Source organism: Myiozetetes cayanensis, unplaced genomic scaffold (genome assembly GCF_022539395.1).
Source record: "Myiozetetes cayanensis isolate MyiCay16 unplaced genomic scaffold, myiCay2020 scf2-11, whole genome shotgun sequence".
Lineage (NCBI taxonomy): Eukaryota > Metazoa > Chordata > Aves > Passeriformes > Tyrannidae > Myiozetetes > Myiozetetes cayanensis.
The window spans coordinates 69,601,449-69,618,075 of NW_026087411.1; the positions used below are offsets into that span (position 1 = coordinate 69,601,449).

The window sequence follows — 16,627 nt, forward strand, 5'->3', positions numbered from 1 at the left end:
GATAATCTTTTGAGGTCTTTCCCAACATTCAGTTGTTTTTTTCTTAAATTAGTGGTCCAAATAGCAAGTGGAACTGAGGCAGAAATAGAGAAAGATTAGTTAGAAGTAGACTAGCTTCCTGTTTCCCTGTCTTAATGAGAACTCCAGAAGTTGTCAATATATAGAAGAAAAAGACAAATCCTGATAAAAAAGTCTACAGAATCAGCTAAATCACACAACAAACTCATATCCACACCATGTCATTCATTTCAAAAAATCATCCAGAGTAGAAAAGAATGGGTGTTCCCTTTAGGAAAGAAACTTCTCTTCTCTGTAGGAATCCTTTTCTTTGAAGAGAAAATTAATGTATATTTTGGGCACAGATGTGAAGGTAGTTTAAGCACTCAAACAGAAGTAATTTCCAGTGGTTCCCTCCAGCCCACCCTATTCTATGAATCTATGATTCACTTATCCCCTGCTTCTATCATTTTCTGTTGAAATATTCCAAAACTCTAAAAAGCACAAGAAAGAGAAAGTAGTGTCATGGAAGCAGTTGATGAATACATGTCAAGGATACTGCCAAATAGGCATTTATAAGGAGACCAACGGTGAGAGAAAACAGGGTACAGTATATCTTCTTTACAGCAACTGCTAAACCTTTTGCAGCTATTTACAGAAATCACTTATTAAAAGTAGTGTAGAACAGGCCACTTGGGAGTGAACTCTTTGCCACCAAACTTTTCCTTACTGAAGGCATCTATGTTTCTAAGGAGTCCTGGAATGACATTATAAGCCTTCAGAATTTTGAGAAATTGGAGTAGGAAAAAACCAAACATATTTTCTCACCAGGGAAACTGTTGCTCTTCATCAGCAAATCTGCCATCGCTGTTGACACCTCTGTTGAAATATATGAATGAAGAAAACATTTTAGAAGTTTCATTTCTATAGCAATCACAATAGATGGCAAGGCACAATGGCTGGAAGAAGATGTAAACAAAACTTAGCTTCTTTATGATTGTCAGAAATTGTTCCTTGCTTTCCTGAGGCAACATGTCAATATATTCAATCTGCTTCAATTAATATACCTGTTCTATTACAACTAGATGGTTATTTGCAAAACAGAATTGCAAACAAAATGACAAACAACTTTTTGCCTCAAAAAGTCCTTTTTGCTTTTTGCCCCCCCCGCACCTCTATGAAACAGTAGTGATTTCATTAGCACTGCTCATTCTTTGCTTCAGTCCTTGGGACAACGAAAGAATATGAGATGGAAAATGAGCAAGTCTCTTGCTGGAATAAAATACTTCCCTTCTGTTCCCTTTGAAATAAATGTGATAGCATTAATGGCAGGGATCTGCCATGCTATTTTGGCATGCTCTACTGTTTCATCATTAGCAGGAAACCAGCTTTATTAGAAAAGCTATTTCGGTACATATATAGGAACTGTGGGGAAAGGGGAGTAAGGAGTCTCACACACCTTCTCCTATAAGAAGTGTACTATTTCTACAATCCTCTTGCTTAATTCCAGTAACAATTTTAAAACACTGGGATACAGAATGGAGGCTGACACAACTGCTTCATATTGAGAATGTCAGGACTCTAGGTAATAAAATATTTCATATTCCTTTAAGCCTTTATCCTATTACTCCAAAATACAATGTACTTTAAATAGAAAATATCTTGAAACTTCATACAAGATGTCTTAAGTATTTATGACACAGAACCAGATGCAATCTAATCCTAATCATCTAGTACCTGTAAGCATGTTCTACTGAGACAGAATGCCAAAACACTCTTACTGAAATGAGCCCTCTATGGTTCTGCAGCCTTTTATATACAACTACTATGAAGACCAAACTCAACAAACTATATAGAAGGCTAGGTTTGTGGTACCGTGCAACTGCCTGTCAGATGAAGAATGACATCTCTGAACTCAGACAAGGACATAGATCAAGGTCTGCCTGACTCATGTAGTATCATACTCAAATACTGGGTCAATGTGTTCATTGGTTTAAGTCTTAGCAATGAGTTAGAATGTATGAGAGCAGCTGAGATTATCTACAGCCTTTCCATCATATGATAGCATGAACTGCTTGGGCTGATATAGATGAGGGATCTTTGTCCTCTGCTAAAGGGAAAGCGTTTTGTATTATTTTTGAGCATACTTCAGCTCTGCAGGTATGTCTGGTACTCCAAGCCGTAAGAGCACCTAAACGGTGTCAGGTACCACTGCTTAGGTAGCATTGGCAAAAAACATCTCTCACTCAAGTACACAGAAAGCCTGCACAATCCACAGGAGAGGTAAAAATGGACCATTCAAAAACACAGATCTTGCATGCAACACAGAATGATGGAGGAATATTATATTACTGTTCTATTTTGGAGAAAACTAGTCAGAACAATATTGGAAAACAAATTTTTTGTACTATCCTAAGGCCAGTAATTTGAGATCTAATTTAAGTGATGCATGAGATTCATGATTGCAAAAACCACCAGAAACAAAAACCCAAAATCAAAAACCTGAAGAGCTCTCAAGTTTATAAAGACAAACATAATTTTGAACAGACAGACAGCATATCTAATGGGTTAAATGTTCAATTATATCTCCAAGTTTTAAAATTATGGCTCAGAAGGAAGGTCATTCTTTCCAATTAATAAAAGTATTAACTGACTCCTTTTCTATTAGAGATACTTGGATACCATCAACTGAAACAGCAACCCAAACTGAAAGCAGGACTGAAAACAGCAGGATACACATTCCACAAAAGGAACTACCCATTTCAACTGCAACACTAAAGTACTTCCCACCACACCTTTACTACATAAAACTCAAACTACAGTAATTTATGTACTATGATAATCCATACAGTCTTTATCTAAGAAGTTATTGGATCACTGATTTTAGGAGAAAATTATTTTGCACTGAAGCATTCTCCTTGGTACTTTCCTTTCTTTCACCTACATATTTCATCGCTAGGCTTATTTTCTCATTCTCCCTCCCTCCATACTCATGAAGCTTTTTCTTTGCTAACTAAAGTCTTCAGTCTTTCAGATTCTTTTTTTAAAATTCTGCTTACAGTTTAATATAAAAAAGTGTGCTATGATAACTCTGCTGTGTATCATTTGCTGTAACAGCCTCAATGGACAACATTATTTAGTGCTATCATCCAGTTAGTAAATTAAAGGTCTTTCATTTTATATAATTAAGAATATAATCTTTAATATGAAAGATGCTTAAGAATATCCAAGGAAATAGCTTTTTCCTGAACATACAGACATGCTAGAAAGAAAATATCTACTGGTAAATATTTATTTGTAAGAGTGAACAAGTGTTTATAAGGATGTGTTCTTGAAAATAAAGTGGGTTTTGTTCTTTGTTGTTGAGATTGACAGATCTGACATGGTTATTAGCACAAAATGGTTGTTCATCCAACTACTAAAGCAGCAACTGATACACCTACTGAGCAGAGTGCCAAGGGACTATTCCTCCCTCTGCAAGAATTCAAGTTGGAATCAAAAGAAAAACAAATTACTTAATTGTGAATTAAAGAATGGATATAACAATGTAGGTCCAGTAGAAATAGACTCATTAATCTCATTAATTTCTTACACCTGTTCAGTCATCTAAAAAAAAAAAAAAAAAAACAAACCCACCAAAAAACTAAAAACTCTAAGCCAGAAAAAATTCTGCCCCTACTGCCAATGAATCTAAGCCTGTTTTTGGTGTATGATCACGTACTTACCCAGTACAAGAACTGAAAAGGGCTCTACTCATTTGCTGAGCTAAGGGAAAAATGTATAGCATCTTAAAACAGGACTGAACTGCAAAAGTAAGCACGTTGAATTTACACTTGAGTATTCTACATGCAATGATTAGAAGACTTAGTTTTGAAATGTTAATAATCAAACAAAAAGAAGTTATTTCATATCAAACAAATTTCTACCAACTTTAAAGTTAGTCTTTTGAGTGCAGAAATTTCCTAAGAGAAAAAAACGTAAATTTTTGTAATAATCTAAACATGTTTTCATTTTAAAGATTATATAGTGTTACCTTCAAATTCCATCAGTTTTGAACATTTTGATTCTTGCATAATTAAATATTTAGGAAGAGGGTTGTGTGGAAGATGCATATTACCATACTTGACCAATACTGACCTTTCTCCCCTCAGCTGAAGTGAAAATTTTCCTGATGTCCCTTCCATGAAGTCTTCGCTCTCCGATCTGCTGATACGCTCATTACAAATTAATTGCCTACTTTCATCATTAACTGGTGTGTACGACCTTTGCTCTGCTAAGTAGTTATTCTTACTTCTGGCAAGATTATTCATCATCATAGCTGGTTCCTCAGAATCTAGCTTCTCTTTGTCTGAAAGAGTCAAAAAGAATACATTTTGTAGGAGGGTCCTTACACAATACGCACACACAACAGAGCTCAAAATTAATTACTGTTTGTCGTGTTACGTTATCAAAATTTGCTTGCACCAATTTAAAAGGTAAGAAAGCTTTAGATTATTAAGAGTAAAGTAATCAATGTCTTCTTATGAGCAGCATTTCTTGAAGTCTTTCAGTTTAGGGTTTTAACATTTAAATATTTCATCCTTTTTTATTTCCTTTTTACAGATAAGTGGATTGTACCTTGTGAAAAACAGTGATTGTATTTCAGGATCTGAATATTGTGAAGGAACTCAAGGAGAAGATAACTGTTAATCTCATACCTTGGTATATACACATGGCAAGAATCTCCACAAAAACACTCACGTAAACATTTGCATGATCCCCAAAGGGGAGAAGAGACCAACTCAGGCTATAACTACATTAGGTTCTCAACTTCTTCAACTACTAATGAAGGCTAATGGATTAAACTACATATTATTACAAATGAGCCTTCATTAAAGACAGAGTCCCAGCACATTTCATTATGAGCTAACATGCAGGAAACCAAGATGCCTCTCTCATCTGTAAGAAAATTACTTCTAAATCCCACATTTAGCGACCTTTATTAAGACTCTACTAAAAAAACTCTTAATAACAAATATGATGTAGTTGGAGGCCTGTCAAGACATATCATTCCTTTTTATTCCTCCTTTTATGCTCAATAATCCATCAGGGAATCTCCTTAGATGAATAGCATCTCATTACCTCTTTAAACGTGTCACCATTTATTGTTCATTTTACTCATTGAAGAAAACTTTCAGTAAAATTCCACTACTTGTAAACCTATAGGAAAAAGAGGCACCTGAGTAGCTTTAAACCCACTTTCAGAGGTGAAGGCCAGCATCATTTTTGGAAACCATAGTTTCAAAACTGCCTTAAAGCCGTTTTAATACTTTCAAAATTTACACTGAAAGGACCTTTAATATAATAATTCATGTAATTAACAATATTAAAACCCATCATGCAGTTATTTTTCTAGCAAATAATAATATGTATCAAGACATTCTTACTCTGATCCGGAAGAACCACTTTAGCAGAAAATAAGTTTCCCAGAGAAGTTGTTCTACATAAGCATGCCCGAGCGCTGCTGACTCTTCTAACCTCTGCAGCCCCAGCAGGAGGTTTTGGAAGGAGAAAAGAAGAATCTTCATCTTTTGCAGAAGTGATTAGTATTGGTTTCTGTGACAAAGATAAAGAAGACTTTTAAATAAAAGCACAGATAATTTCATTGTCATACAAGCAAAAATTTAAAAAAAAATAGAAACCCACAGGATTTATAGCAAAGGGCTAAGTTCAGAATCATACAGAAATCGTAGGTTTGCTCATTAAGAGATTTTCACATCCACAATCTAATGATATCACTCCACCAAACAACCAGATGTCTATACCATTATCACCACAGAAAGCCATTAAAAGCCGACACTCGGGGTGCAGAGAACAAAAACTAGCTGCAGTAGAAAAACTCAGAATTATTTATTCCTTGTAAATGCTCATTTAATTACATCTGCAACATGCTTATTTATCAAAGAAAATGTGTCAAAGACTTGTGCTAACAAATGTAGAGCTCCATAGTCTTTTACATATATATATATATATATATATCTCCTTATAGTCTTATATCTATTGGTAAAGCAAAAAAGGCAGTTTTTGCATTGGTCAATAGTTATCTCTATTTTTTTTCCACTCTCACACACGAAATAAATGAAAATTTAACACCAGTACTTAAATACAACTGTAGATGTATTTAATCCAAATAGAAGTATGGTCAGAATTTTTCAACGTGATTCATATAAATACATTACCTTATCAAAATTACTTGGATTTCTTGGATTTTTTCCCCTTAAATTTCCAAAAGAATGCTATATTTACATTACTGCCTTGAAGAAGCAATGCATACAGCAAGGATATTTTACTGATTTATCATCTCTGTTCTCTCAGGTAGTAAACAAATGATCATGACTTAAACTTGTATTTAGAGACCAAATATTAAAAAAAATAAAATTAAAAGAACAGATACATTTATGAACTGAAAACAATTTGCAATTTTCCCAAAGAGATCTCTGGATGTCCAATCCCTGTGCCCCGAGTCTGGGCCACCTAAATTCAGGACCATGCCCAAGAAGCTTGTAAAGGTCCTCTGGGTAACCTGTGCCAGGGCTTCGACAACCTCACAGCCAGAAAAGTGTTTCCTTAAGTTGAAGTTTGTGCCCACTGCCTCTGGTTGTGTCAAGGAAAAGAATCTCTGACCCCATCCTCTTTCCACCTGCCCTTCAGGTATTTCTATACACAGATAATATCCTCCCTGGTCTTCTCCAGCTTGAATGTTCCCATCTCTGTCCCTTCATCACCTTTGCAGCCCTCCATCAGACTCTCTCCACTAGCTCCACGTCTTCCTTATATGAGAGAGCTCAAAGCTGAATACAGCACCCCAGGTGTGGCCTTACCAGTGTTGAGTAGAGGAAAAGAATCATTTCCCTCCACCTGCTGGCAACATTCCTCCTAATGCAGCCCCAGATACCATCAGCCTCCTTCTCAATGGCAAGGGTATGTTGTTGGCTCACACTGATGCTCATGAACATTTTCTATTTTAGTAAACTTACACAAGAAAGCTGACTCGAGTATCTGTCTTCTGACTCTTGTTAATGTCACTTAGAATTATAATGCAATACAGCAGTATTTAAACAGTTTAAATTATTTTCAGGTTTCTTTTGGGGAAAAATGACAAAACTGACTTTATAAGTCTCAGACTACAATTGCAACAGGCATCCATTACCTCCCAACATCTTTAAATCATATCTTTTCCTAGCACTACCGAGACACATATTTATGTCAGTACTGCGTGAGTTATTTCCAGAGTACTCACATGATCCAGTGGACTAAGACGAACACCAGACACTGGTCTTGATTCAGCCAAATCAAAACTGGATGCATGAAGACTAACAAAGAAATGAAACATGATATGAATAAAGCAGACCCAGTGTTTTGTGATCAGTTAGTTCTTTTAATTTTACATTTCATCCCTTTGCCAATGAATATGGGGAAAAGAAGGAAGAAGGAGTGACAGACTATTTCACACTATCCCTCTTTTTCCATGAATGCTATTCAGCTTTGATATCTGGGAATCCAGCACAATAAGGAAGAAGAATTACAAGATCCCCTGCACACCTGCCATGATACAGTTTATTTTATACATCCAGAACAATTCTCTAATGTAAGCCTAAGTTCATGCACAAACCCAACTGCCCAAGCTATTTCACACAAGCTGCTGAACATTGCAGGGCAGAAAATCCAGCCTTGTGCAGGCATGAACCTGCTCCTTCCCACACCAAGAAGCAGCACAGAGAGAACAAGCATGGATGTCAGCCAGAGGGACCTCATTACCAGATTACCAGGCTCTTGCCTTCTCTAAGGGCACAACCCTATGCACTAAGGAGTATTGTACAAATTGAGTTCCTGAAGTCATGCTGCCATGAAAACAGCATGGACACTGACTGGCTTATACGGTCAAACACATTTCAGCATTCTTTCTGGCATGCCTGGCACCTGACACTACAAATACAGCTCATATCTCCTCCCTCCAGTCACTACTGAATTGGTACATAAGGAGAGCTAAAGATGATTGGGAAAATGGTTGAAAATAGCTCACTACATAATTTCTTTCTCTAGACAGATTTATTGAGCTCTGTGAATTTTAGTACGTAACAAAACTCCACACAGAAATAATTTCAAAGTAGCATAAATTTTGGTTGCAAATGAGCACTTCAAACTTCAAGACTTACAATTTTACATTTAAAAGACCTGAGAATGCTCTGAAAAAATATCTAGCATACAGGTTATGTGGAAACAAGCAAGCTTTCACATGTTCTTGGAAAAAAGATGGAGACTATCTCAATTAAAAGCATTCAGTTTCGAATTTTAAAAAAAGGTAAATAACAGACCATTTTCTCATATTATTCTCCACACAGAAAACTAGTGTAATGACTGCCTCTGGTAGCTCTAATCCACAGGAACTTCCTAGACATATAGATTAACACCAACAGTAAGGATCATTAGAAGAAGGCAAAGGATGTGATTAGGAATACAGATTAACACGGGGAAAATAATCACCGGAAACATAATTACAGAATCAAATCTCTTGCTGTTAATGGATATTTGAAAAAATCTTAAAGCCACAGTACCTAAAAACTGAAGGAGGTCTACTTTGAGGACCTCGCGAGGATCCAAATCCAAAAAGTTTCCTTTGATCATCCGTAGGTGTAAATGGTCTTCGAGTTCCTACGGCTCGCAGAACATTTCTGGCTTCATTTATAATCTCAGAACTGGTCTTCTGCTTTGCCACTGAAAGCCAGTAGAATGGTTCTGCCTTTTTTGTATTTTCAGTCTTTGAAGCTTGCATTCCTCTGCAAAGTAATGCACAGGAAGAACACTGGATAATGTATGTGAAAGGCACAAAGTATTATGCTCATTTTAAGCCACAAACTATTAATTCATCACTGGTTATGCTACCACAGTGTGGTTAAAAAGGACATAATAACTAAATCCTACGCAGTGCTGAACTAGTGCAGAATAAGGCTCATTGATACTGCATTTCCCACTCTGTTCCCCAGTTCTGTAGGAAAATACTGAAGAGCAGAAAGCATCTGACATGGAGGACCCTTAGTTTTTTACAGGGAGCTAAAATACACCACTGTGTTTCATGGGCCAAATGTGATCCTTCCCAATACCATAGAAAATCTGTTTCTTGACACTTGATTACTTAGGAGACATTACAGCCAAAACAGGAATTCAATACTATGCTGTAAAGAGACAGGTTTTTTCCAGCTTAGGAAAAACCCAATATATATTATCAACCTTACCAAGGGCAGCTTCCTAATACATCAGTGAGGCATTATTATCAGTAACTGAAGCACAGTTATCAGCAATTGATAAGCAGAGACAAAGAAGAACAAGCAATCAATTTTCTTCCTCTGAAAGAAATTATTCCTCAACCCACCCCCAAGCACATGCAAAGAAGGATAACACTAATGTAACATAAACTGTCAACTCAAACTTCCAATCATTGTTCTGTCCTGCTGCATCTTCTGGCAAATGCAGTGGTCAGCGAAAGAATTGCTCCAAAATCTCTCAAGCCCCGCAAACCCAATCACTTATCATAGTGCAGTTCTCTGTAGATATCATCCTTGTCATTTTACAGCAAATTTATCCTGAGTCTTAAACCATCCAAAATTCCTCTTCTGCTTTTCAAACTTACCTAAAAAGAAAAACATGTTTCTGCATTGTGACTCAGACCATCTGGTAACTTCTATTCTCTCACATAGTTTATGACAATGAACTGACAGTAGATCAGACACCATCATCTTGGTTATTTCTAAACTATGGAGTAAAAAAAATCTACTTTTCCAATTGCTTCTTCTTCAACAGCCTCTACATTCTGGCACAGTGTCTTTCACTGATACACACCCAACCCTTTAAGAAGAACTACCCGACATAAAATTGGATGTTAAGGAGAAGTGCACCAACCTCTTTCACTAAATGATGTGTAATTAAAAAAAAAAAAAAACAGGAACAGATCAGAAACAGATCCGTTTTTTTAAGATTTCTGATTACCATTAATATATTACTTATCTTCACTGTGACTGAATTTGGTTCTCTATGCTCCCTACTCTCCCCTCTATCACAATGTGATTCAAAAAAAGTAAGGAATTCCACTGCAGTAGGCTGTTCAAAGCAGTTACCCAGTCAGTCCTCACTAGAAAGGGAAGGCAGATTATCATTCCCTATTCTCCCAGCTACTGGGAGTCAAGATTTTGACCTTGGGTGGAAGGTCTTCTGTGTAAGTAATATGTCTGATACTGTTTTTATCCAACATACATGGAAACAACTGCTGTGAATACAAATCAGAAATGTGAATTAATCCACATTTCTTATTTTCTGATCTATATATTTCAATTCACGTTGCTAAATTTTTAAATAAATCCTCTCACGTAATCTAATCTATTACATTCGATCTCTGAAGGACACAGTTTTCTTTAGTTCTTAAAATGGGTTCTGTCCTCTGACACTGAAATGTGTATTTTATGGGATTTATGTATATGTTCTTCATAGTTAAACCAAGAAACGACCTGAGAGATATGATGTGTTTCTGTGGAACAGGAGTTATCTCCAATAGAATAACAGGACCACAGAACCAGAAGCTGGAATTGATCCACAAGGTTTTGTTACTTCTACGGGAAACTGCAAATTTTTTCTGTTGATGCTTTCACATCTTACCTGTTTCTTTTAAACTGGCAAAGGAACTTTTCTACTAAAAGCTTAATTAGTTAAGTCCTACTATTTGAGCACTGTTAGTCACCCTTCCAATCCATTATAAAACAACACTCGGACGATTACCATCACAAGGGGAACTTGACTTCATTTGAATGCTTGACTGAGCTCACTGCTGCACTGCTGATTCAGAGGAGAGGGAGAGCACAGCCTTTCCCTGCGGCTGGAGCAGGGAGGCTGGCAGAGGGTAGCAAGGGAAGCAAGACAGGAGGTGTCCCAGTGGGGTACCAGTTAGCAGAACCCAGCACTCGGCACTGGCCCAAGGAGCATGTCAACCTGCGTAAGGCAGCACTGTACATGCTCAGATTTGGGATAGTGGCACGGTACCAACAAGCTTTCTGACGATAAGCCTCCTGGTGATAAAGACACCAGAAGCTTTCTTGGCTTTGTACAGCACCAAAGACTCATTTAAAATAAGTTGCAACAGCATGCAACAAGCAGAAGGTGGATGTATAGGATAAAGAGGAAGCATAAGAGCGGAAGAGAAATTACTGCACTGGCTGCCCAGCATACAATCTGCTTTTACCCTTGCTTTATACAAGACTTGTTCTGCCTGGTTCTGTATTTATTTGTAAGGATTTCTATTTTTTCTGTGAACTCTATGCACTTTTAAAAATAAAGTATCTTAGCTGCAAAGAAATAATTCCAATTATTAGTGCTTCTCTCTGAAAATCCAGCAGTGTACCTGTTTTGCTCCCCCATCCCAGCAAGAGACAGACAGAGGGAGTGTTGGAGTGTCAGTGGGGACCCCACAACTGGCACAAACAGATCTTGACCCCCGCTGCTGCCACCACTTCCCAAGTAGCCTTTAACTTGCACAGGTGCAGATCTCTCCTCTGACTCTCTGCTGGAAAGCAGATTATCACAGCAGTGTCTGGAAAGCCACACTTGGGCTCTTGTTTTTTTCCCCCAGTTGTTTACTCCAGAGGTCTGGTCTTTGCTGTACAGGAAGATCTGAAAGCAGCAGATAATGGTGTAGGATCAGAGAACCCCGAATTAGTCCTAGTGATGTCCAGAATCAAGACAGCTGTACCCTCACAGCACTTAAGTCAATCAAGATGACAGAAGCACAGCTGACTACATCAGATGCCATACTGGCTCTGCCATCCTCTCTCCCAACTCAAAACCAGTGTCGTTTAATTGCTAGGATGCAGAGTGGGTATCCTTGCAAACACAAAGTACACTGAGCAGAAGTCCCATACTCAAGTCGTGAAGACTCTGCTGACACCTGAATCCATGTTCTGTCTGCCCTAGGAAATCTCCACAATAGTTAGCACACAAGCATTTAGGTTTAGTAAGAATATACAAATAATAGCTATTACTAGACATGATTTTAAACACCAGCAATTTAAACACCAGCAACTTACCAATCACAACTGATACACTTTCAGCTTGGTGAAATTCTGATGCAGAGAAATCACTATCGAAAAGAAACAAAAACAAAGTTAAGCACAATGAAGTCTGCAACCCTCAACAGAGCGAGCTTTCCAGTACAGCCATGACAACACGTCCAAGAGGAACTCCCCAGATAAGCAGCGCCTGTGGAGTAAAAGCTGACCCAGCCCAAACCCGCAAACAAGCCTCTCCTGGGAACGGGGCACTGCCAGCTGCCGGGAACCGGCACAGGGGGTCTCCCTCTCCGTCCGCTTTTCCAACGCCTCCCGCCCAACTTTCACATACTATTCTAAGTCGGAAGGGACCCACAAGGATCACCGAGTCCATCCAGCTCTTCAGTGAACGCCCCATACGGGATCGAATGGCCCATACGAGAGATCGAACCCACAATCTCGGTGCTGTTGGCACCACGTCTAACCAACCGAGCTAATATCAGGGCTCACTCGCCGCACAGCCACAGCCCGGCGAGGCGGCACCCCCGGGCACAGCCCTACGGCCGGGGCGGCACCGGGGCGCTGCGCGGGGGAGCTCGGTCGGGAGCCCCGGTCCCGCTCACCCTCCCTCCCGCCTCGCCGTTCCCATAGCAACAGTACACACACCATGGCGCCGCCGGGACGGGACGGGGCCGGGGCCGCAGCGAGGCCGATCCGGGAGCGGGCCGGGGCCGGGAGGACGCCTCCCTCGCCTGTGCCGGCCGCTGCCTCAGCGCCGGTGTCTCCGGTGCCGCCGGTGTCTCCGGTGCCGCCGCGCTGCCTCCGCCGCCCCCGCGGCGGGACCGGGCACCGCCAGGCGCACGCGCCAGCACCGGTGGGCGCCTGCGCGGCGCGGCCGCTGCCCGAGCGGGGCGGGGTCCCCGCGTCCCGGGGGTGTCCCCGCGTCCCGGCGGCAGGGACCGGGAGCGGGCATGGCGCAGCGCTGGCACGTCGGACGCTGGGTTTTCCGGTGGAGGGGCGCTTTCCCCCGGCCAGTCCTGCCCCACGCTTAGGACACGGTAGCGGCTGGAAAAAGCCCAGGGTTCCGTTGGCAGAATTTACTCGGTGTGACCTGTTGCCAGTTGAGGACTCTCTAAACACAGACACGGGGCCCAGTTTAGAAAGGAGACACTGTTTATTCTTGCGCAGAGTGCAAGGTGGAAGTTTTCCACAAACCAAGCACTCCGATTCTCGAACATTTACAGAATCACAGAATCAGTTAGCTGGAAAAGTCCTCTGAGATCATCGAGTCCAATCTATGACTGAACACCACCATGTCAACTAGACAATGGCATTAAGTGCCACGTCCAGTCTTTCCTGAAACACCTTCAGGCACAGTGGCTCCACCACCTCTCTGAGCAGCCTATTCCAGTTACTCTGTATATGCATTCTAACAAACAAAGATTGCAGTTCACTGGCTAATTGTCTTATTAATTCATATTCTACTTTCTATTGGTTAACTTATTCTCTTGCTTCTCATGCTAATTAGTCCACATGCTCAATCTTTCTCTTCTTTTGAGTAAGTGGCTTTCTTGAGTTGGTGGTCTGTGGTGGTCTCAATCTCCCACTGCTGGACTCAAGAGGCTGTGAACTGGCACCAATGCCTTGCATTATAAGGGATCTGTGGCCAGCCAGGTGACAAGAGACACAGCAGGAGACAATAGACAGATGACATAGGAGGAGCTGACACAGAAGACCCCAGCCTATTCAATAAAAGCCCAAGTGGTCCTTAATTCATGGTCCCTCCTTTGAAATTATGAGGACTAACAAGGCAAGACTGTTTTGCAATCCCTTTCCCATTCTCTCTAAGTCTCTGAGCGAATTGTTAACTGTCTCTGACTCTCGAGATGTCAGCATCATTGTGATAACCTTCCCTCTGAGCTGATTTACGCATTGGAAATGGAGACATTGAAAGTTTCCCGCAGTAAAAACCAAGGCTCGCAGTCACAGTGGATCAGCAGCCACAAACCCCCATCCCATCCTTGGGTCATTCTGGTCAGGCACTGAGGGTTGGATTGCTCACCTCAGCGGCTCCCTGCCAGGTCAGAAGAACTATTGCATCTCCCGCTCGCCTCCTGTTCTCTGGAAGGCCAAAAGATGGACATTTTCACATTGTCTGTAGCAGAGTTTTGCATGACTGGGTCCCACAGGCCGGATAGCTTTTTTGGATTGGCACAAAGGAGTCAGTTGCAGTGACTCCCCCAAGCTGCCTCCTGGCAAGGTCCCACCTCCAGGTTTTGAGATCCCATTGTCCAGGTGCACCAGACGCTTGCTCAACATCTTCCTTGCATGCCCCCTCTTACTGCAGTGGGTAGTGTGATCATGACTCGTATCAGAAAATCTCCAGACATGTAACAACAACAAAGACAGGCCTCTTGGGGCGAGTGGGTTGTTCGTGACTGACAAGGACAGTCTATGTTTGCTATCTGTAAATGCGTTTTGAAATTTATCTAAAAATTGCTGTAGTAGGGTAGTTGTCACCTCTTTGTGAATAACAGAAAAACACAACAAATACAGGCCCATCTGACCAAACTTCTTCCTTTGTTCCTTTATTATGTGCTTCAGATATATCTGAAAGCACTCTCCAAATAAATGCTTTTTGTACATATATATCTTACTGGCTTGAAGTTCCCTTAATCTAATTGTTTGCTAACACAACTTTTACTTTCTTATGTTTGTTAGACAAGAACCCTGTTGATATTTTAAATTTAATTTGTCTTTCTGATTATTATTATTTTAAGTCTTGTTATGCCCCTCTCTTCTACAAAAATATCCTCTTCCTGTTCCTTGTTTGATTCTGACAGGCATTATGATAGCAGTAAAAAGATATCCATGTGTAACCCTACCTGGTTTACATAACACGTGCCATTATCTCTGCTAAGTTCTACATTATCTCTAATTATTAGACATCTAGTCCTCTTTCTTGTGCAGCCAAGTTCAATACCTGAGAAGTAATGAAAACCTTGTTATTACTGTACTTGCTTTTCTTTGTATATTCTTCCTTAAAAGTGAAAATAATCTCTGAGTGTGCATGTGCGTGCATGCTATTTTCAGATCAGTTATCCCTTTTTCTGTTACTTTCTTCTGCACCTTTCTTTTATTAAAATAATGCAAGGGAAGTTTAACAGAAGAGCGTGTAGATCTGTTTCCTAGTAAAGCCAGTTTGAATCTCTTTTTACTGTTATCATCTCATTATTCTTTAGTCAATTTTTAAATCCACCCAGTTAAGCCCACTAAGGCTTCTTTCTTGGCTTCTCCTTTAATCCTTTTCATATGCACATTATTTTTTCTCTCTCTATTTTCTGGGTCATCAAATTGAAGAGTTAAATTTTATTCATTTTCTGAGCTTTGGCAATTATAGCAAATATTTCTTTTGTGATCTCTCTGCTCTGTCTCAACTGTTACAACTTTCTCATTTAAATGCTTTCTCTTTTGTGCTTTTTGTTGAATGAACTCTCTCAGCACCTGTTTTAATTGCAGGTACATAATTAAATCTTATTTGCAGTAACAGTGTTTTAGGATGGAAGTATCATCAAAACATATAAACTGACTTGGTCTAGGCAAGCTAGTATTTGCTCAAGAGATTGCTGAGGTGAAAAGAATGTGCTCTGAGCATTTCTGCCTAACTAATGAAAAAATACAAAGTATCCAATTATGTCATATTCATTAAAATTACTTCTTTTTAATTTTTTTTTTTTTTTAATTTGAGAAACATGAAAGGGGTTTTGTGCTGGTATCCAGTCTTCAGAACTAGTTAACAGTGTTAAGCACTTTGCCTGCTGAGTGTTCATTGATTACACTTGCTGATTCTAGTTGCTGACCTGTAAAAGCAGCCTCCAGTGCAACTTGAGCAACACAAGTGGCAACACAGTCCCCATGCTTCTGTATTTCCTTCCTCTTTTTCAAAACAAAACAACAGTCCCACCCCCAATCTGGACAAAAATCTTCCCATCATATTCAACTTTGCATAGACCATCTGGTATGTGCTGTTAAATAAGCTCTGTGTTTCATACCACTTGTAGCTCATTACAAAGGCAGGTGGAGCAGTTCATTTTACAGCAGTTAGAAAGAACTCCTATACTAGGTGGCCTAATAAGTTTTATAAAACAAGTTAATTACAATCTCCATTATATGCAGCAGGGAAATCTGTCACTGGAAAGAGTATTGAGTATACGATGAGATGACTAGTTGGTGGATAAGGGGAGAGTGGTGTACACTGTTTATCTTAAGTAAGGCTTTTTTGACTGTCTCCTGTTACACCCTGACAGACAAAATGATAAGTATGGGCCATTAGAGTAGATACGGAGCTGCACTGAAATTTGGCAGAACTGCAGAGCTCAAAGGGTTAAAATCGGCAGCACAAAATGCAACAGAAGGCCAGTCATTGGGACACCCTCAGCAAGTTCATTGATGATGTAAAACCGGGTGGAGTAACTTGTATGCCAGATAGTTGTGCTGCCATTCAGAGGGACCTGGACAGGCTGGAGAAAAAAAGGGATCTCAAGAACTTCAGCAAAGGGAAA

At 39.9% G+C, this 16,627-nt stretch overlaps 1 protein-coding gene across 6 annotated transcripts in view; it reads right to left on the bottom strand.

Annotated features, from left to right (window-relative positions):
* Positions 1 to 16,627, bottom strand: part of ARMC2 (armadillo repeat containing 2) — a 97,906-nt gene that overhangs the window by 48,070 nt on the left and 33,209 nt on the right. For 5 of the 6 annotated variants that reach the window (XR_007628872.1, XM_050314833.1, XM_050314829.1 and 2 more), the window contains 6 exons: positions 12,105 to 12,157; positions 8,592 to 8,813; positions 7,277 to 7,349; positions 5,424 to 5,592; positions 4,135 to 4,345; positions 826 to 876 (listed from right to left, as the gene is read on the bottom strand). Coding sequence is in view for 5 of the 6 variants with exons in the window: in XM_050314833.1 (XP_050170790.1) it covers positions 826 to 876; positions 4,135 to 4,345; positions 5,424 to 5,592; positions 7,277 to 7,349; positions 8,592 to 8,809 (722 nt within the window). In the remaining variant the exon portion in view is untranslated. Of the gene's footprint in view, positions 1 to 825; positions 877 to 4,134; positions 4,346 to 5,423; positions 5,593 to 7,276; positions 7,350 to 8,591; positions 8,814 to 12,104; positions 12,158 to 12,731; positions 12,865 to 16,627 lie in introns of those variants that run through there. The other variant, XM_050314831.1, reaches the window with a different exon arrangement.